The sequence below is a fragment of the Thrips palmi genome, unplaced genomic scaffold (genome assembly GCF_012932325.1).
Source record: "Thrips palmi isolate BJ-2018 unplaced genomic scaffold, TpBJ-2018v1 HiC_scaffold_16, whole genome shotgun sequence".
Lineage (NCBI taxonomy): Eukaryota > Metazoa > Arthropoda > Insecta > Thysanoptera > Thripidae > Thrips > Thrips palmi.
The window spans coordinates 9,761,501-9,782,893 of record NW_023144625.1 but is presented as its reverse complement, the minus strand read 5'-3'; the positions used below and the strand labels follow the sequence as shown (position 1 = coordinate 9,782,893).

At 57.9% G+C, this 21,393-nt stretch overlaps 2 protein-coding genes across 2 annotated transcripts; one reads left to right on the top strand and one right to left on the bottom strand.

Moving 5' to 3' along the window:
* Positions 1-1,062: 1,062 nt before the first annotated feature.
* LOC117642986 lies at positions 1,063-6,491 on the bottom strand. The gene is made up of 7 exons (XM_034381623.1): positions 6,375-6,491; positions 3,214-3,351; positions 2,970-3,126; positions 2,237-2,297; positions 1,891-1,978; positions 1,699-1,809; positions 1,063-1,429 (listed from the first exon to the last, which is right to left on the bottom strand). Coding segments are annotated over exons 1-7 (714 nt in total). The 5' UTR covers positions 6,376-6,491; the 3' UTR covers positions 1,063-1,271.
* Positions 6,492-10,424: 3,933 nt separating this feature from the next.
* Positions 10,425-21,383, top strand: LOC117642985 (alpha-tocopherol transfer protein-like). The gene is made up of 8 exons (XM_034381622.1): positions 10,425-10,616; positions 18,585-18,721; positions 19,324-19,480; positions 19,573-19,825; positions 20,270-20,380; positions 20,470-20,529; positions 20,571-20,598; positions 20,690-21,383. The coding sequence occupies exons 2-8, from the start codon at positions 18,586-18,588 to the stop codon at positions 20,839-20,841; spliced, it is 897 nt and encodes a 298-aa protein (XP_034237513.1). The 5' UTR covers positions 10,425-10,616; position 18,585; the 3' UTR covers positions 20,842-21,383.
* Positions 21,384-21,393: the final 10 nt, after the last annotated feature.

Here is a 21,393-nt window from a genome sequence, read left to right as displayed (position 1 = left end):
CACAAGCGTTAAAATGATAAGTGAGGCTCACTGTGTACATTCATGTATGTGGTCTCACACAGTTTCACACATGCGTGCCTTTCGTACAAAGTCGACCAAAATTTTGCACTAATTCGTGCGATTCGGTGGGAAAATTTGTACGTAAACTTTCACATGCACAGGCAAGGCTACTTACAAAAGCATTGAAAGTACAGGTACTGTGACTGCTCCTCAGCGTAACGCCTGTACGTAATTGAAACTTTTTCACGAAACCAGCCCAATTTTAGATTAAGCAGTGCACTGCCCATCCAAGTGTGAGACAGTCTCACACTATTTTGTGTGAACCACAATGTCTGACGCTTACAAGAAGTGTGAGCCACGTATGTACCACGCTTGCAAGTGTGAGACACGGTTTCTCCCACACTTACTGCCTATGGTTGTTTGTGGTTTGGTGCCACAGGACCCACGCTCGCAAGTGTGAGACAAACTTGGTCTCGCACTTGCAAGCGTGGGGCAAGCGTGGCTCACACTCGAAAGCGTGATACATCGTGGCTCGCACTAAATAGTGTGAGACTTTCTCACTCTTAGATTTGCACTGTCCAATATATAATGAATGTCAGTCCGACAAATTCAGAGCAATTTGTTGTGCATGTAATCCAGAGCACTAGGAGAGTGCACTGCATAGTGGAATAGAGCCTGCAGGTCAGCGATTGTCCGAGACACGACTTACCGTGGTGCTCAAGTGAGGAGTACTGCTTAAACTTCAGCAAGGCCCTCCACCTTCTGTAGGGTTTCGCGGAATGGGTACCTTTTTATATTCATCGAGAAGTGCCTTCTACAGTCGCTAGACAGGTGGTATAGTGTACTCAAGTTTACTTTCTAAACAGGCTGACGGCGCATGTAGACATTAACACATCAATACGGAGAAATGGAATGCGACCATAGGGTGGGAAAAACAGAAAACAATATTTCTTAAAAGAAATGTAGGTGAAATGTAAAAACAAAAAAAAAATTTCCAAATATTTCTCACGGAATAAAATAAAAAAAAGTCAAGTTGTAAAAAAAAAACAATTTTATTTAAAAAAAAAAAACACATCAGTCAACGGGCGAAATTGATCTAATAAAATCATTTACAGGTACAAGAAGTAGATTTCACGAAACAAGGTTTAAGTCGCACCGCGCAAACGCTCATCACTCAATCACACACAAAACGCGCACACGTACACACACATCGACACACTCCAGCACACACGCGCTCACAGACACACACACTCACACACACTCGCACACGCTCAGTCCAGCTCGAGCCTCCGGATGTCGGGCGTCGCGTCCTGCACGACGGCCTTGTCCTTCTTGCCCTTCTTGGAGGGCCTCTTGGTCTCGTCGATGACGAGGGTGGCCTGGTCCGCCCAGTACTGGCGCATCTCGCGCAGCGCCTCGGTGTTGGCCGCTGCAAACCAGGAGGATATAGTTAGAAAAAATATAGTCAGTTAAAATTTTGAGAGAAATCCGGTCATAAAAGTGCGAGCTAAGAAAATTCCAGTGGATACCCCAGCTTTATGGGTCTCTCGCGCCCGGAGTAGCCACGAGCGCGACAAGCCAATTATTTGGCCGATGGCCCTGACCAACGCGACCTTGGCCAGGCCGAAGCTCACGCAAAGCGAAAATAAAAAAGCCGGACACGCGAGGCAGTTATTGATGGAAGATTACTCTACGCACCGTGAAGTTCGGCAACAGTCTTGCCCAGGGTGCCGCCGAAGTCCGGAGGCAGGCAGTCCCTCGGAATGGCGTCGTACAGCTTCTCCAGCTCGGAAGCCGAGTAGAAGAAAGCTGAAACGAAGAGAGGAAGCAGGGTTTATGGGCCGCAATCAAACCTCGGGCCTCTTAGGCAGCAAGTTTTTCACCACTCACAATGCTCCGCAGCTCCGGCTTCAAGGTTGGAACAGTTTTGCCCAGGATGGCCGAAGTGGAGCAGGCATCCCTCAAGGCGGACGGGCTTCTTTCCAGCTCAAGCCTTTGTAGGGAAAAAGGGTGCTTTAAAGAAGAAAAAGTAAAGCCCCGGCTTGGCTGGGGCCGCGACGAACCTGGGGCTCTTAGGCAAAAACTTCTGAGCAACCCCGTTCACGGGTGGGGGGCCCAGCCCAACGCCTTCATTAACAGGCTTGTAGGGACCCCCTTTTTCGTCCAGGATTTGGGGAGAAGGTTTTTGACCACCTGGACGCCGTCCGCGAACGAGGTGGCTTCCTGGGGCTCGTACGCAACCCGTGCAAGAAAGGGTGGTAGTTAAGGGCGTCTGGTTGGGAAACACGGCGTTGTCCCTGCGGACGAGAAGAATCATGACAACAAGGAGTGACACAACCTGAGATTGAGGCGGTGAGCGCGGGCAGGCCATCCTTCTCCTTGACGGCCGCACGGCGCCGGCGTCGCACAGTGGGCCAGAAGACCGGTGGAGGCGGCCAAAACTCTAGACGCGTTTAGAGCTCCAGAGTCGCTAAATGGGACTCGAACCGAACGTGTGACCCCACCAATGAGCTCTCCGAACGAGGAATCCATTGGTGGGGTCACACGTTCGGTTCGAGGCCTGTTTAGCGACTCTGGAGCCCAAAACGCGTCTAGAGTTTTGGCCGCCTCCACCGGTCTTCTGGCCCACTGTGCGTCGGTTAGCAAAGTGCCGGGTGGACGCACCGAGCGGCGGCCTCTCCGCGCCAAAACGGTCCTAACCGACGACGGCGAGCCGCTGATGGCGGGTATTGGCATACTGTGAGAAAAAAGTACGGAAAAAGTACGAAACATGTCTGGTCAATAATTTGCCTGGACCGTCGGTACTTGCCAACTACGAAACCTTCCGTACTTTTTTTCCGTACCCATTTACATGGATTCATATGGAGCAAGTACGGAGCGTTCCGTACTTTTCTCCGTACCTCCGTACTATATTTTTCTGTGTCATTTCCGCACAAAAGTACGGAATTTTTTACAGTGCGGGCACGTACGTGACGGTGAGGATGTGCTTCACGTCGGGCAGGTCCAGGTCGCGCTTCTGGAAGAACTCCGGCGTGGACGAGGCGATATTGTAGCAGTTGTCGATGCAGCTCTTGCTCTTCTCCACGTCGTAGTAGCAGCTGTGCGCGAACAGGATCAGCTGCTCCTCTGTGAAAATCCGAAACTAACATGAGTTCAATGATGTTAATCAGTAGATAAATTCGTCATTATTTAAATTTTCCGCAGAAAACCCACCGGAAGTGGGCGGGTAGTGCGGCTGGTCGTCGAGCCACTTCCGGAGGGCGTGGATCGTTTCCGGGTTGAAGTCCTCAATCCGCTCGGCCATCTCCGCCGCCGTCACCCGCATCTTCGGGATCCGATACTGGCTCGACACTGCAACGAGAAAGAAAGAAAAACGGATTGAAAAAAAAAAAAAATGGGCCACTCGATTTTTCGCAGCGTCCGCCTATATTTTCCCTTTCCGCGTGTCGCGTTGCATAACACGCGGCATGCAGGTCGATGGCTGCAGCGTCAACCCAGATCCCGCCTAGTGCAGCACACACACACACACACACACACACGCGCGCGCGCAGCGCGGCAAACTGCATAGAAGCGAGCCGCGTTTAACGCGTGGCCCCAGGCAGCCTGAGGCTGGCCGTTGCAGCACCCGGGGAGAAAGCCCACGGGGATGGCCTTAGCGTGGCGGATAAGATCACTTAGGCCCCCAAGTACCAGGCACGGTGCACCGACTGCACAGTGTAGCCGGTAGCGTGCGGATGCACCGGGGGAAGGGGATGGGGCCGTGTCCCGACTGCGTACTCCCTGTTCCGGCCCTATTACGCTGAAAAAAGAGTCCCACGCCTGCAAATCACTTTCAAAAATTTTGGAACAACCAGCCTCAAAAACCATCACATCATCATAATGAATGTGTTTGGTAAAGCAGGGGGACGCCCCTCGCATTTTTGGCTCCTTCGAGAGTGTTCCTTCCCGGCATGCTCCGACCCGGCATGCCCCGCACAGTGGGCCAGAAGACCGGTGGAGGCGGATAAAACTCTAGGCGCGTTTTGAGCTCCAGAGTCGCTAAACAGGCCTCAAACCGAGCGTGTGACCCCACCAATGAATTCCTCGTTCGGAGAGCAATCCATTGGTGGGGTCATACGTTCGGTTCGAGGACTTTTTAGTGCCTCTGGAGCTCAAAACGTGTCTAGAGTTTTGTCCGCCTCCACCGGCCTTCTGACCCACTGTGTCCCGGTGAGCCTGTCCTGCCGGCCCGCCGGTTGCACAATGCCTGCGATCGGGGACGCGAAAGGTCGCGCGCATCGTTCATGCAGCGAGCCTCGCAGGCCGGGCTGATGACGGAACGTTTTTGTGTTCATTTACGTTTTCGATTTCTGCCACGCCGTGTCGGAGTTCGGCCGCACTGACGGGCCGCGAGGTGCATTCCCACTCACACGCCCCGCATCGTCTGGCCCCAGCGTGGAAATTATGTTTTTCGGGGTAACCTACTTCAGTACACAGACAGTTTTTGTGTGATTTTTCGTGCATGGCTTTCCTCATAATGGATTATCACACGGGTGAAACGCACAGTATTCTTAACAGAATCACACATTCTCGAGCTTAGCTCTACACAGATTCAATTAGATTTAAAACACAAAACATACACATTGCAATTTAGTGTGTATGCAAAGCTTCTTCTGTTGGCAGGTTTCTCTGGCAGCGACCTGATATTTGACAATGTAATGTTTTCGCTCCGAAGCGGTGAAGTTGCTATCATCGGTTTGGCGCTGTGACGTCATCGAAACGTGACGAATGACCGCACACCTGCCGCCAGGCCCGCCAGGCCCGCCCGGCGTTCAGCCAATCGCAGCGCGACATTTGGATACCGACAGCACCAGCAAAGATGACTCTGTCTCCGAGTAAAGGAATTTACCGACTGTTCAAGACATTTCCCGCTTGGTCATGACAGAAAACGTTACACCTGCGCACCTCTCAACAAAAAAAATCTCTCTACGATGCAATCAATGCAAATATTCTTTATCGCTTCACCCCATCAAGTCGGTTTAACATTTGAAAATATTAATTTTTTTTGGCGTTTCCAATGGTCAGTAGTCAGTGCTTTCGGGCAGCGTGCCAGCCCAATAGCGAGTTATCCTCGGAGTTATCCTTTTCACCTTCAGGTGCGAGGGGTTACCCACTCGGTACTTGGGCGTACACACGATTCCGGATTCCCGCGATTCCTGAACAAATCTTGCATGAAAGGAGAGGTTTTTGAAGATTTTTCTTATCTTTTGAGTGTTTTGTGTCTATTACATATCCCTCTCCATTGAAACTTTTAAGATTTTCGATAAAATTTTGAGCAAATTACGAACGATTCCCGGACTGAGTGTACACACGATTCCCGGAGTGGGTAACCCCTCGTTCAGGTGGCACCACTGCTGCCCGGGCTAAGGCCCCTCGCAAACGTAGTTCGCTTTTCCGCCACGCCAGGGCGCCTTGCCGCTGCGGCGAAGGGAAGTCCACTAGTAGTTGGGCTGTTTACCGTAAGATGGCACCACTGTTCGTTTGCATACTGTTTTGCCGTGAGAAACTCGAGTGTCACGATGCCTCGTTGATCGGCTTGGCTGGCCGACACTCGTTGGTGGGCAAGAGGGACCTACACTGTCGCCGGGTCACTTCTGATTCGCCGCAGAAGAGCCATTATGACGTCAAACAGGAAAGGTCTAATTTGAAATAAAAAATAAATTCAGATTGGATCCCATTTGGACGGCCAGCATTCTCGCCAGAAGCAAAAAAAAAATCAAATCTCTTCTCGTCCGCACTAAATCCTACACTGGCAGTAAATTTCCACGCCACTCACCACAAAAACCACACACACTTACACTCACACCAACACACTCACACTAACACACACTAACACACAAACACGCGAGCGCACACACACACACACAACCGTATACACTGTCGCACACGCAAGACACACACGCGCTCACGCATACGCACACACACGCGCGCACACAGACACACACAGCACACACACACACAGAGCACTATACACTGTCACACGTTCCGAACCACGTTGTCCCAGGGCTCCGCAGAAACCACTTCTACTTCCTGGCATCGAAACTTGTTTCTTCTCGTAGGGTTCTGGAGTTGGCCCAGCATGCCAGACCCACAATCAATGCCAAAATTCACTGCTCCGTCATGACTACAAAGGCGCATATCTGCCAGAACTAAATCTCGACAGTCTTCAAAATCCACTGGTGAGCTAACTGTGCCACGGAGTGCTGAACGCATCGTGGCTGCGAACGAACGATGCACTACAAAAAACGCACTGGGTTCCATGCCAATGGCGCGGTTCAATCCGTTCACGAACACGTACGGAATCGGTGCACGCACGCACGCACTCGCGAACTTACTCGTCCTAGATCGGGGGTTCCGCACGTCCTAGACACGACCTGCTCGGGCGGCGCGCGCTGGTGGTGTACGGCCGGGGTGCGGGTCCGCGCCAGTCCGCGCCTTCCTGGCCCTCCCCGCCGCGGCTACGCGCCCACCCCGCCCCGCCCCACCCCGCCCCGCCCCGCCCCGCCGCTTTCTCTGGCTGGATCGGCCAGACGAGGCGCGAAGCGAGGCGGCGCCTTGGTCTGGCGCCGCGACCGCCGCGACCCCTCCACTGCTAGTCCACTCTGTCCACGCGGTTCATTGAGCTCCGCGCCGACCTGGAGCAGGTCGTCAACGAGGCCAGGCGGGGGAGGGCGGACCCCTCCGCAGCCTCCCGATGACGCAGCGCCGCGCGCCGCCAAGGCGATGCGAGCCGTGTTTGCGGTGGGGCTGCAACGCACCTGAGGTGGCGGCGTGCTCGGCCTCGCCCGCGCCGCCGCAAAGACGATCGTCATCGTGGAGTGCGCGGTGGATTGTTTTTCGCACGCGGGGCCACCGCCACTGCACTGCGCAGAGCGGCGCTGCGCTGCACGCACGCTGCGCCACGGCCCCTTGTTTGCGAACGCCGAGTGCAACGTTTCTTCCACGGTCAGCGGACTGATTCCGAGAGTCGTTCACGTCGCTCTGTCTCTCCACCGCCACCTGTACGCCCCGTGAGTGCCAGAGAGACAGAGCGACGAAAGCGACTCTCGGAATCAGGCCGCACCGGAGTGACGGGGCCGCGCGCACGCACTGCTACGCGGAGACGCGGCGCGATGACCCACCGCGGTGACAAGCGAGGTGGTCTGACCGGCGGCGACGTGGAGGGTGACGCGCGTGTGGACGTCAGTGAGCCTTTTAGGGAAGGGAGGCATCGGCGCACTCGCCGCGACCGATGCAAACATGCACCCCCCCCCCCCTCCCCCCCCCCTCCCCTCCCCTTCCCCTAACCTGTGAACTTCCTCGCGACGGCCCTGCGGCATTTGAATTTCGTATCAAGGGCAGTGGGGCTGTGCTGCTCGGCGGTGTTAGTGTTATACTCCGGGTTTCGCTTTCGTCGCTCTGTCTCTCTCGCAGACATGTGGCACGCTCCTCGAGTGCGAGAGAGACAGAGCGATGAAAATGACTCTCGGAATCAGTCTAGATCAGGACGCGCCGCGTGCCGCGCCGGCCGTGCGAGCAACATGACACGTGCGCGCCCCGTCTGGCCCGCGCGGAACACGTGTTAAAGCAGTGGGAGAAAATTCGCGCTTCGCACAGTAGCGAAAGCGTTGCCTACCTCAGGCTGCCTGCTAGGCCGCATCTTGGCTTTATCGAGAAGTAGACAAAGTAGGCTTAGGTTGGCAACCCTTTCAATGCTCATGCGAACAGGAAACCTCTGCCTACAAATGTGTTGGCTGGCACTGCGGCAAAGCAACGCGATAGAATCGCCATCGAGAGGCCCGAGGCGCGAAGCCACGCACTCGGCATGTCGCCAGCGTTACCATGGCGATAACGCGCCGTTCGAAATAGTTCGTTGGCCCCGGTGTCAAAGTGCCAACGCGCAGACAGTCGTGGAGCACTTCCGGGCCGCACAGTGGGCCAGAAGACTGGTGGAGGCGGCCAAAACTCTAGACGCGTTTTGAGCTCCAGAGTCGCTAAATGGGACTCAAACCGAACGTGTGATCCCACCAATGGATTGCTCTCCGAACGAGGAATCCATTGGTGGGGTCACACGTACAGTTCGAGTCCCATTTAGCGAATCTGGAGCTCAAAACGCGTGACGAGTTTTGGCCGCCTCCACCGGTCCTCTGGCCCACTGTGGGCCGTCGCGGACCGGGCCGCCGTCGGCTGCTTCCTCTTCTCGATAAAGCGGACTCGGTTTTTGCGGCGACCGCTGTGACGTCCCTATCAAGATGGCGGGGGTCTTCGCGCGACGGCTCACGCCTGGCAAGCAGGCAACCCAGTGGCCTCGCCGAGCGGCCCGGCGTAGACCGGCGCCTGCAGGGTGGGCAGCCCAACGCACTGTCCGCGCCGTGGCGGCCCGCGCCGCACCGCGCCGCCGCCGGATGGGTTGCCAACCTCGCGGGCGCGAGGAAGCTCAGCGAGGCCGGCGCGCACCGCCGGCAGGCAGGCAGCCAAACTCGCACTGAGCAGCGCGCTACCAGCGCCACCTAGCGGCCGGACCCTGAGTCGCCGTGCCGTCGCCGCCCAATGCTGCCACAGAGGCAGGTGAAATATCCCACTTCGCGCCAGCGTCGAAAGGGTTGCCAACCTCGGCCTGCCTTCGAAGGTATCTCTTTGCTTCGTTATCGGGAAGTTGCCCAGTAGCGCGGGCGAACGTTGGCAACCCTTTCGACACGGGTGTGAAGTGGGAATTTTCGCTTCGTTATGTGGCAGCACTGTCGCTCCCATTAGAGGGACGCGGACCTGTTGCACAGTGCACAGGGCAGCAGTGTGGCGGCTGATGAGGCTGCACTTACAACACGGTAGCCCAGTAGTGGGCCGGGCCGCGGCAAAAGATGCGACGAGGCAGCGACGCGGCGCGATCAGCTGACCTGTCAGCTGTGTGCCGCCGCGGCCTTGCTTTCTCACACACATGCTCTCTCACACGCGCATGCAGACACGCGCGCGCGCGCACACACACACACACACACACACACACACACACACCTACACCACACACACACACACACACACACACACACACGCACACACACTCACTGAGGCGCATGCACGGCCGAGCCGGCCTAAGCATGCCGTCGTCCCCGCGAGCGTGGTATTAGGCACCCCTCCAAGACGGTCCCATTTTCCAAGTCGGAGGCACGCATGAACGCCCCGCGAGGTCGGGCTTATTAAGGGGCTGTTACGCCACACGCACGGCGCGGTGCGGCATGGCACGGCATGGCACGGCACGGCATGGCACGGCACGGCACGGCAGGGAAAGGCAGGGCTCGCATCGGAAGCTCATCCCTTGCCTCCGTCACGCCGATGCGTGCGAGGCACCGACGGGTACGGTACAGTTCCCAGTGGTACGGTGATGCCAAAACGTAATCACGGTACCAACGGGTACCGCGCGTTGCTCCATCCGAAATTCAACCCGATGAGAGCTGGGCCGCGTCGTTCTGAACCGAGCTGCCGGCATGCAGGGGCCGGGGCCCCGTTTCGTTTGAGTCACGATTGTCCACTGTAAGTTTGGTAAGGTGGAAAAATATGGTGTTTTCCCCATGTTTTTAATATTGTTTTTCTTACCAAGGGCTCCTTTTTTTACTCGGGGCTCTTGTTTGTATGCGGAGCCGCACCTGCATTATAGCGCCTGTGAAGTACGGGATAGGCAGTCCCGCAACACACCACTGCTCTACGGGACTGCCTACCCTGCACTTGGCAGGCGCTCACCCCACGCACAGTGGGCCAGAAGAGCGGTGGAGGCGGCCAAAACTCTAGACGCGTTTTGAGCTCCAGAGTCGCTAAACAGGGCTCGAACCGAACGTGTGACGTGTGACCCCACCAATGGGTTCCTCGGACGAAGAGCAATCTATTGTTGGGGTCACACGTTCGGTTCGAGTCCCATTTAGCGACTCTGGAGCTCAAAACGCGTCCTGAGTTTTGGCCGGTTTTGGCCGCCTCCTGCGGTCTTCTGGCCCACTGTGCCACGACGGTCCCGCAATACACCACTGCTCGACGGGACTGCCTACCCAGCACTTGGCAGGCGCTCGCTGCCGTAGTCTATTTCTGTTTTCCTCTTTTTTTCGTCCCGATGGGTGTTCATTGACATGCATTCCTCCCGGGTCCGCGAGCACCTCGACGCGAGTGGTATCAGTGGCATCAGCTGTTCGGCCCGTACGGCGCCATCCATTCGAGTGGTGCTTGAGGCTGCGCGAAGTGCGCGAAGTGCGCGGCCGAGTGTGTTGTTGTGTGAGTGCGCTTGGTCGTGAGAGCCGCGGGAGGGGGCAGGGGGTCAGGGCCCCCTCCGCGCCGCCCGCGGGGCCCGGCCAGGCCAGGTGCGGCGGGGCGGGGCGGGGCGGGGCGGGTGGGGTGGCCAGGTGGGGCACCGGGGCAGAGGCTGCCTGGCGCTGCCTTGCCGGGCGGTCGGACCGGATCAGTGCCGCCGGAGCATTTACCGAATCGAGGAGTGCCTCCGTCGAGTGTTGTTGGAGCGCGCGTCGTCTGCTGTGCTGTGGGACTTAAACCGGCGCCGCCACCGCCCTGCGCCCGAGGCCCCTGGACTTGCTCGTGGCCCGCCCCGGCTACTGAAGAGGAAAGTGAGTGTCACGCGGTGGAAACTATTTAGGAACCCGTTCGCGGACCCTGCAGTGTGACCGTTGGTTTCAGTGCATGAAGGTGGCCCCACATTGGCCGTGGAAAACGGGCTTCAGGCTTCAGGCGTCAGCCGTCGGATCAGGGCTTTGTAACATCTGTTTAAGACACTACCCATAAATTTGCTACAAATCCACCATGTTGTCACGATTTTTGCCGAAATCAATATATTCTCCGAGAGAACAGTGTCGCCTGATGCCTGCTGATGCCTTGAAGCCGGGTCCGCCAGCGGCCATTGTGGGGCCACGAGTAAACATATGCTCGCAATGTTGATGCATGATTTCAAATTTTTATTCATATTTTTTCGAGTTACTGGCCGCGAAAACCACTAAGAAGTCGTTCACCAGTGCTGGCAGAGCGGTGCGGCTTCTGTGCCCGTCCACTTGGCTCCGCGCCGCATAGCGCACCTTGCGAGTTGTTTATCTGCGTGACATCGGCCCAAGTCGCCCCGTCCAGCTTGTCAGCCAAGGCGGCCCGGTGGCAGTCTCGCTAATCCTAAACCAGCTGCGTGCGAAAAAATTGCTTGCAGCCTAGTGGAGACCAACGGCCAGAGTCAATGTCGAGTGTTGCCATTCTCCCGTCGGACGGTAGGAACGTGTGTCCAGTGTGTCCTGCTGGCGAAAAGCTCGATTTTGCACTCTCCAAACCTAACAAACTATTTTAGTCGTTAAAAAGAAACGGGCAAAGCTCCCTTACGGTCCAAGAAAGCGCAATTAAAGAATGATTTCTCTCATGACTAGCGACAAAGAACGATACAAAAAGTACGATCGTCTCCATGGTGGAAGCCTCGCTCGGAGCATCAATACTGGAACACCTTTCTTTGTAAAAAAAAGAGGAAGAAAAATTCCAAGAACCGACCAAACGCACTCAACGGGTGCGTGTGTGTGTGCGTGTGACTGTGTGTGACTTTGTTCGATTTCTCCGCATTGTGCGTCGCTACGCCACTGTACGAGGCCGGCCTGCAGCCTGCAGCCGTCTCCTTGAACGTCTCGCCATCCGTCCTCGGTGTCGTTTTTCGAAAACGATGAAAGGGAAAACAGGTCCCGGCGGAGTGCACCTCAGCGCCTTGCGCCTTTTTTGTAGCTGTTGTCGGTTTTGAATCGTCGATTCGGCCCCTGGATCGCATGGAACTCAAGCGTTGCCCAGCATAACGGGGCCAGGACCGTCCCTTATTTGATTGAAATTGAACTCACAAAAGAAACGCGGTGCGCACAGTGGGCCAGCAACCGGCGCAAGCGGCCAAATTCTAGACGCGTTTTGGACTCTAGAGTCACTAAATGAGACTTGAATCGAACGTGTGACCCCACCAATGGATTGCTCCTCCGAACGAGGAATCCATTGGTGGGGTCACACGTTCGGTTCGAGTCCCATTTAGCAACTCTGGAGTTCAAAACGCGTCTAGCATTTTGGCCGCCTCCGCCGGTTTCTGGCCCACTGCACTGTGTGCGTCCCGGCATCTCCGTTCACACCTCAGCCGCGATCGGCCGCCGCTTCTGGATTGGGGTAAAAACCCGGAAGCTACTCTGCGGGAAGATGAGAAAAATGTTGCACAAGTACGATGCAGCCAGCGTGCGGCGCAGCGAGACGTCGTTGTGGTCGCGCATCAGGCTTCTCACAGAATTCATTACTCATTTGCATAACTGCACGCAGGCCTCTTACCGCCGTGTCAGGCTTCATAGCGAGCTTCTGCTTGACAAAAAGCAATTTGCATTCGCGGGCTTTTTTCGTAGTTCCGGTAATGATTCTTCCTGTAACAGCACTAATGCTCAGGCAAGGTTATTAGTCCCAAATACCCAACAAAAATAAAAAAATATATTTAGCTTTTCGTTTGTTTTTAATATTTTGATCACTGTTTTTCCTTTACATACGTTTTTTATTTGTTTGTCCTTGACGCAAGTTTCAGGCAAAAAAAATGTCAACAAAAAAAACTAGTTACAGTGCTTAGAAAGTTTTTTTTTTTTTTCATTTTTTTTTGTTCATTTTTAGAATAGCCTAAGCGTCTGGCACCAAAGTGGGGCTCTCAGGGCGTGGGAAAATCTCCCAGGTGGACGGATGATCGGAAAAGTGTCTCCTGGCCGGCAAGGTCCCGCGGCGGCGCGTTCGCATTGTTCGCGCCACGCGCGTGCCTTATGACGAGTGCCCCGCGAGTGCCGCGACGGCGGCGTGAGAACACGCCACTGTACAGTGCTGCGACACGCGCGCGCCAGAAATACTCCGAAATTGGAAGAAATTACCGGCGGGCGGCGCGGAATGGCCTGAAATCCACGGCGGCGCGCTGAACAGAGTCGCTCTGTCTCTGTCGCACCCTCGCGGGACGCCCCGTGCGTGCGAGAGAGACGGACAGACAACGGCGGCGTTCGGAGGCACCCCTCGGGGATTGCGGGGCTGGGCGCCGAGGCGGCCGTTGCGTACGCCAGGCCGATGATTAGAAGACGGGGATTCTCCGATCACGACTCCAGAAGCGCCTCGCTTCGCCTCGCCTCGCAGAGCCATCTTCTGCCGGCTCCGTCGGCTGTACTTTCGGTGCGGATTTGTTTGTTTGTTTTTGTTTTTTCCACCGGAACCGTGCGTCAGAGTAGTCCAAATAGTGCGGTTTTTCGCGGCGGTGCTCTCGGGCGGCCCTGACGGCGGCAAACACTTAGCGCGAGCACACGGGGCCAGTGCGCCGCAGGGCCGCCTCGCTGCCCGAGTCACTCGGAGTCACTTTTATGCTTATGCGGTGCCGCCGCGCCGGGTCCCGCCGGTGTTGTAACTGGCTCCTTCGGTACCTAGCCCGGCATTTAGGGAGCCGCGTGGCAGGCAGCGCGGCTGCGCCCGCAAGTACTCGCCCACTGACATAACCCCTCTTTTTCGTTTCTTTTTTTCGGCGGGATGCAGAGGGGGTCCTAGCCGCGACGCGGCGGGGAGAAAGCAGCGCAGCGCCATAAGTAGAGCCCGGGTACTGCCGGCGGTACTACAGCCCTCGCCAAAACCGAAACGCGCGTCATTTCGGTCGGCCAGGTCCGGTCCGGGGATTGGGACTAACGCACCTCCGGCTGTGCCGGGTAACAAAGTGCGCTGCGGTTTCGGTTCGGTCGCTTTGGTGGTTGGCAGCACTGCGCGCCGCGCGCCGCGGGGACGGCATTCCCCGCCGGACAGCGCTGCCAACACTCCACCACTCCGGCGGCCACTCACCGAAGAGGGGTCAGCCGGTCCTGCCGTGTGTGTGTCTGTGTGTAGGTGTGTGTGTGTGTCTGTCTGTCTGTCTGTCCTGTCATGTGTGTCATGGTGTGTGTGTGTGTGATGTGTGTGTGGTGTGTGTGTTGTCTGTCTGTGGGTGTGTGTGTGTGTGTGTGTGTGTGTGTCTGTCTGTCTGTCTGTAGGTGAGTGTGTGTGTGTCTGTCTGTCTGTGTGTAGGTGTGTGTGTGTCTGTCTGTGTGTAGGTGTGTGTGTGTGTGTGTGTGTGTGTGTGTGTAGTGTGTGGTGTGTGTGTGGTGTGAGTGAGTGAGTGAGTGAGTGAGTGAGTGAGTGAGTGAGTGAGTGAGTGAGTGAGTGAGTGAGTGAGTGTGAGTGTGTAAAGGTGCGCGCTTGTATGCATGGACCAACCTTCGCGCGCGTATACCCCTGCACACCAACCAGCTAGCTTGCGAAGCGAGCCTTGATTCCGCAATTAGTCTTTTTGCCTCGAAAAGCAAAAGCGATTGGCCTTTTTGCGGTCCTGATTGTTGGCCCGGCCGAAGGACGCTTACGTTCATTATTCAGATCGGAACAAAGAGCATGCCGAGCCGTGCCGGGCCATGCCGGGCCATGCACCCCGTGACGGTGATGGAGTATTGTGAGTATTGTTCTACGCTGGTTCTGCTGACGCGCGCCGTCGGCGTGACCTCTGCGGCGGCGTTTGGTGGCTGCTGATTTGGGTGCTTGGCGGCTGAGAGTGCGGATCGGTTTCGGCCGCGGCCCAAAAACACGTCTTGGTCCGGGAGCGACCTGGAGCGGCGCCGCGGAGGCAGTGGGGCAGGGCCGGGCAGGGCGGTTCCGTGTTATTGTCGCTTCTGGGGCCGAGTCCGCGTCTTCGACAGTCTCTCTACCCGGCCGGTGCGGCGGGTGTCAATGACTCTGCCATTCAGCCAGTGAGTCTCTTTTCTTTTCTTTCGTCTGCGGCGCGCGCCGCCTGGGACGCGAGCCGCGAGGAGCGCGGCAGCCCGGAGGCCCGGAGGCCCGGAGGTTGTCTGGTTGTCTCCAGCGCGCGGCCCGCGCGGTTACCACACCGCCACGCCGCCTAGTCGCAATGGAGGCAATTAAGAAGGAGCCGCCGCGCGCCGCGCCGTGCACTGCTCCGTTGCGTCCGCGGGGGATATTCGGCGACGGCGACCTGGAGCGTCCCGCCGTCGTCCCCCGGCAGCGGGCAGCACCTCGCCGACGTCGGCGTTCTCGGGGGCAATTACCTCCGCCGCCGCCACCGCCGCCACCACCGCCGCCGACCGCCGCCGTGTGAGCGCCGCGCACACCGCCGCACGGCCAGAAGACCGGTGGAGTGGCCAAAATTCTAGACGCGTTTTGAGCTCCAGAGTCGCTAAATGGGACTCGAACCGATCGTGTGACCCCACCAATGGATTCCTCGTTCGGAGAGCTATCCATTGGTGGGGTCACACGTTCGGTTCGAGTCCCATTTAGCGACTCTGGAGCTCAAAACGCGCCAAGATTCTGGCCGCTCCACCGGTCTTCTGGCCCACTGTGCGCCGGCCGGCCCATTCCGAACTCGCCGCTCTGTCTCTCTCGCACTCGCGGGGCGTTCCCATGGTGTGCGAGAGAGACAGAGCGGCGAAACGACCCGTGAGCCTGCAGCGGCGCTGCATTTACGGCGATTATCCTTACACCGCCAACCGCCACCGCGCCGTGGTCGATGTGGGGCGCGTGTGTGCGGCGGGACGGCGGTGGGGACGGCGGCGGGGACGGCGGGGCACAAGGTCGAGTGGCTGGCGCGGCCGACGCGGTCGCTCAGGGGTGTGCGTGCAGTGTGTGTGAGTGTGTGTGCCGCAGTGGAGGGGCGCGGCGTGAGTCTGCTGGACGAGGCGGACAAGGCCCTTGGCCTGGCTGCTGGCGCTGCTGGCCACGCTGGCTGCTGCTAGGGCCCGGCGAGGCGGACAAGCCGTGCGGCCGGCGGGTCATGCAGGCCGTCGCAATCCCGGCACCGTCCCGGCACGCAACGTCCCGCCTTATTCCGGCAACCGGGAGGAGATTGCTCTGCGGTTGGACGGCCACCCCGGGCCAGCCGAATCCGCGCACACCACTGTCAGCAGTCTGTCCCTCTCGCACTCATGGTGCGGCCCGTTCGGGTGCGACAGAGACAGACGCCTCGGCCCCAGGCCGGCCAAGCCGAGAGACTCATTGATGGCCAGCAGGACGCATCGGCCCGCCTGCCCCTTCCCGTCGATTACGTCAATGCGTAGCAGCAGCCGCCTTACCGCCGCTACCTTATCTCCACCACCACCGCCTTACCTCCATCGCCTACCGTCTCACCTCCACCGCCTAACCTCTACCGCCTTACCTCCATCGCCTTACCTCCAACGCCTTACCTCTACCGTCTTACCTCCACCACCTTGCCTCCATCGCCTACCGTCTCACCTCTACCGCCTTACCTCCATCGTCTTACCTCCACCGCCTTACCTCCACCGCCTTACCTCTACCGCCTTACCTCCACCGCCTTACCTCCACCGCCAAACAACCACCGCCTAACCTCCACCGCATTACCTCCGACGCGCACGCGAAAAAAAGGAATGTGTGGACGAATCGAGTTAAAGCAACAACGAGGGGACGCGTAATGCGAGGCTCCAGGCTGATTCCAGACAGTGGTTCCGTCTCTCTCGCCCTCCTCCGGAACGGGCCGCGAGTGCGAGAGAGACAGAACCACCGTCCGGAACCAGCCCGCGGGTGGCGTGAGGCAGCGCCAATTAACCGCGTGTGGGTAAACGGCGAGGAAAATGAAACGCGAGGGTGTCGAAGAGGCACCGCACGTAAGGAGAAGGAGAAGAAGAAGGAGAGGGAGAAGGAGGAGAAGCAGAAGTGCACGCCGGCCGCGGTTCGCTTGAATGGACACGCTCTGTGCAAACGTGAGATCTGAATCACGCGCGTAAGCGAGCGGGTGAGATTCCTTACAAGCCTGCAGGGCTGGGCAGGGCAGGGCAGGGCCGGGCAGGGCAGGGCACGGCACGGCCGGCCGGCCAGGGTTACATCACAGCCAGCTGGACGAGGATGGCGACGGCCTGCTCCGCGTTGGGGCCGTGGGGCCGCGGGGCCGCGGGGCGCAGGCACGGCCACGCAGGCACGGCCACGCCGGCAGAGGAAACGGGTCTCAGTCAAGGTGCGCCAAGGTCACGCCGCCACGGGGAGAGTCGGAATTCCAGCCATTCGTCCGTTCGGACGGCAAGTCATTCCGCAAAGTCGGGTGGCGGCGGCAGTGTTGTGACTGGGCCGGCGAGGCGCCACACTGCCGAGTGTGCGTGCGTGATTTTCGGCGCCGGATTCGCTTCATAGATGCCGTGCGGGCGGAAAGGAAGGGGGAGGGGGGAGCGGGGCGTTGAGGTAGGGCAGGGCGTGCCTTTTCGTTATCCAGGTCAGCCTTCTGCCCGCCTGCTTGCGCAAGGCCACGCGTCGCCACGCGCGCCGCCCAGCCTCGCGCCTATTCGCGTTTCGCGCCCCCCTGCAAACAAAACAAATCCTTATCCGCACGATCGGCCCGTGCGTCGTCGGCTATTCGCAGGGTAGTGTGCGATACCCAGGCCGCGTCGCCGCTGCAGTGCAACGCGAGCGAACGCGAGCCGGCCAAAGATGGACCAGTTGGGCAATGCACGCAACTGGACCGTGCAGTTACTGCACTGTTCGGCCGGCGGCTGGCGGGCTGGCCGAGGCGGCGGGGAGGCCAGGCCAGGCCGGGGAGGCCAACGGCCGCCAACAGCCGGGCATTCCAGGTCAACGGGTCGGCTCCAGTAGACAGTGTCCCTAGCCGACGCCCACGCCGGCACCCGCGCGATGACGTGCCTGTTCGAACGGGGTGCCGCGCCCTTTCCACCGCGCCACGCCGCCGGCGGGAGTCGCGTCTCATTGGCTGCGCGCTCCGCGAATACCAAGCAGGGGCTCTATGGGCTGCGCATGGTTCAGAAAGGGCGGCGGCAGTGCGGCGCCTTGACTCCCCGGCACGGCCAGGCGCGGCCAGGCACGTCGGACACGACACTGCCGACAGACTCCGCGCTAACCTTTGCCTTGCTTGGGCAAGCACACTGGGCTGGCCGGGCTGGCCGGACTGGCCAGGCCCCACGGCTCGGCTGCAGGTTGTGCCATCGCGAGATGGCAGGACTGGGCAAGACCGCACGGGAGGCGCGTGACCGCCACCGCACCGCGCCGCCTCGCGGGGTGGACAGTTCGGCGACCCTGCCGCCGAGCGTCGCGGGTTCGATTACTCCCTCGGGAGGGTAGACGCGCCGAAAGCTTGTTCTCTGACAACTACTTCATGTGGCGATCGCGGTTGGCCCGATGAAGCCAACAAGCGCCTGCCTACGATGCACCACACTGGTAAAACTGAAGCGTAGTATTACCCATTGTTTTCAACCGTAATCAGGTTACGCTTGAAATCAAGCGTAACAGGCTCATCCGCCAAGATTCCCCCTATGCATGGGGGAATTTCTAGTCTATGCTTGATTTCAAGCGTAACTTCTTCAAGCGTAGCTTTATGCTTGACTCAAGCATAGAGTTACGCTTTAGTTTTACCAGTGCAGTGTCGAAAGGGATGCCAGTCTCAGCCTGCGAGCCCAGATACTAACCACCTTGTAGGCAACCCTTTCGACATTGGCACATCCTGGGTATTTTTCTCGCCTGATTATTTCGCAAACCTTGACACTGCGTGGCTGTCCGCTAACTCTTCTCTTTTCCATCTCCAGGATGGCTCCGGTGGGCGAGCTGCTCCCGCAGCCCTTCCTCGACCCCAAGTCGCTGGTCATGCCCAAGGACCGCGACCGGGAGGTGGCCACCATGCGGGCCTGGCTCAACACGATGCCGCACCTGCCGCGCCTCTCAGGTACGTCGAAGCGCTGTCGGCGGCCAGGCCGTCGGCCGGCCGTCGCACAGTGGGCCAGAAGACCGGTGGAGGCGGCCAAAACTCTACACGCGTTTTGAGCTCCAGAGTCGCTTAATGGGACTCGAACCAAACGTGTGACCCCACCAATGGATTCTTCGCGCGGAGAGCAATCCATTGGTGGGGTCACACGTGTGGTTGGAGTCCTGCTTAGCGACTCTGGAGCTCAAAACGCATCTAGAGCTTTGCCCGCCTCCACCGGTCTTCTGGCCCACTGTGCGTCGGCGGGCCGCGGGTGCGTTCTTGCACGTCGCCGTCGTCGGCGCCACGCCGCTGCGCTCCGCGCCGCGCTCGGCCGTGCTCGATGGCGCAAGGCCGCCATCTCCATCATTACACTGGTTGCGATTTTTATTGCACTTATATCACTGCGGCACTGCGGCGCGCAAGTGGTACATCCGTCCGACCCGGGGGTGCCCGTCGGCGGCCGTCTCGGTGCGCAGTGACGTCATCGAAGCCATAAGAAAGGACCCCACGGGGCTCTAGCGGACGGCCAATGTTTGGGCAACACCTCTTTAGCCTCTAACCGGTCGCTCTTGTCGTTCCAGACGAGCACCTCCTGCTGTTCCTGCACAGCTGCAACTTCGCCCTGGACCGCGCCCAGAAGACCATCGACAGCTACTTCACGACGCGCACCAACGAGACCTACCTGTTCAGCGACAAGGACCCTGCCAGCGGCGACCTCAAATACGTCTTCGGCATCGCGTGAGTCACACCACATATTTACCCGCGCACTTCCAGCAGTGCTCGCTAATTCTGTTTTTCACTTGGAATTTTTCCCCGCTCCGCCTCTGCAGTGAGCTGGTGGCGTGCCCCGAGCGCACCAAGGAGGGCTACGGCGTGCTGCTGTACCGCCTGACGGACTTCGAGCCCTCGCACGTCGACTTCCTGCAGGGCATCAAGGCCTTCTTCGCGTTCAACGACGTCCGCCTCAGCGAGGACGGCGTCATCCCCGGCTACGTGGTCGTCTTCGACATGCGGGGCATCACGTTGTCGCACCTGGGCGTCGTCACGCTGTCAGGCATCCGCAAGTTCATGCACTACATCCAGGTGAGCCACAGGCACAGCAAGCGCGCACAGAGTCCGTCAAAACGCGCGCCGGTGGCATACGATCATGTGTGGTCTAGCCTTTAGTGGTAATGGTCATGGAGAGGCCGCCTAGCGCGCGCCGGAGTGCGTTGGGCTGCCTGCCTCCCAGGCGGACGCCCCACAGTGGTCCAGAAGACCGGTGTGGAGGCGGCCAAAACTCTAGACGCGGTTTGAGCTGCGGAGTCGCTAAACAGGACTCGAACCGATCGTGTGACCCCACCAATGGATTCCTCGTTCGGAGAGCCATCCATTCGTGGGGTCACACGTTCGGTTTGAGTCCCATTTAGCGACTCTGGAGCTCAAAACGCGTCTAGACTTTTGGGCGCCTCCACCGGTCTTCTGGCCTGGCCCACTGCGCCTCTTGGCACCTGTCGCGCCGCGAACTGAACGCCGCCTGCTTTCCAGGAGTGCCACCCGTGCAGGCTCAAGGCCATCCACGTCATCAACACGGTCAAGTGGTTCGACAAGGTCCTCGCCCTGATCAAGCCCTTCGTCAAGAGCGAGCTCCTGCAAATGGTAAAAAAAGATCACTCCCGCCGGCCTTGCATACCAGCCGTGTTTTCGACCCGTTCCTTTTTAACGCTTTGTTTGTTGTTTTTTGGCAGATCTCGATGCACGGCGACGACCGGGAAAGAAAACCGTGTTCCAGAGCGTGCCCCTCAAAGGCGGCGGCTGCCCCTGCGAACTACGGTAGGCCCCCCCAAAGCCTTTGCCTCCTCAAGGGGAACTCCACGGTAAATGCGTTTTCTCTTTCCTTTCAAAATGATTAAGTAACTTGAGTGTATTCGCAGCAGGCCTGAATGAAACAATCTGTCTCGTCCGCAGACGCCCACGTGAAGCTGATGACCGACAAGTACAGCCTGTGGCTCAAGCAGGAGCAGCTTCTCCGAGTGGAGGAGAAAAAGCGACCAGCCAAGTGCAAGAACGGCAACTTCACCACCATGGAGGGCTCGTTCCGCTCGCTGGCCATCGACTGAAGCAACAAGCCAACCAGCCTCGTTGGCGACACAACGAACCCATGCTCAATTCACTTTCATCTTTTCCCGTGACCGCGTTATTGCTATTTTTATTTTTTACGAGACAATCAGTTTTGCACACATGAAAAGGATATAGTCGGTGACTGTGGGGCCCGTAGTTGATCTCAAAACTGCTGGTGAGAGAGTATGTTAATGTACAAAAAGAAAATGCAGCGTAGCGTCTCATGACTGAGTTTACCATGACGTAAAAAGCGTATTATTATGACGATAGCTTTCTATTCGAGTTTAGAAGTTATTTTCTCAATAATGTCATGAACAGGGAGACCTTCACTGCGTGAGACCTCCTTTTTATGTTGTTAATCTGTGATTTTAATGTCTCCTGAAATTGCCATGTTGATAATGTGCTGGTCACAAGTCGACACGAATCACTGTCATTTTATTCAAGCACACTTTCTCGAATCTAGTTGTATGTCGACAGTGTTAAGAATTATCGTATTAATAGTATTATCATTACAAAATAATTAAATGATCTGTTTCCAAAATCGTTTGTTT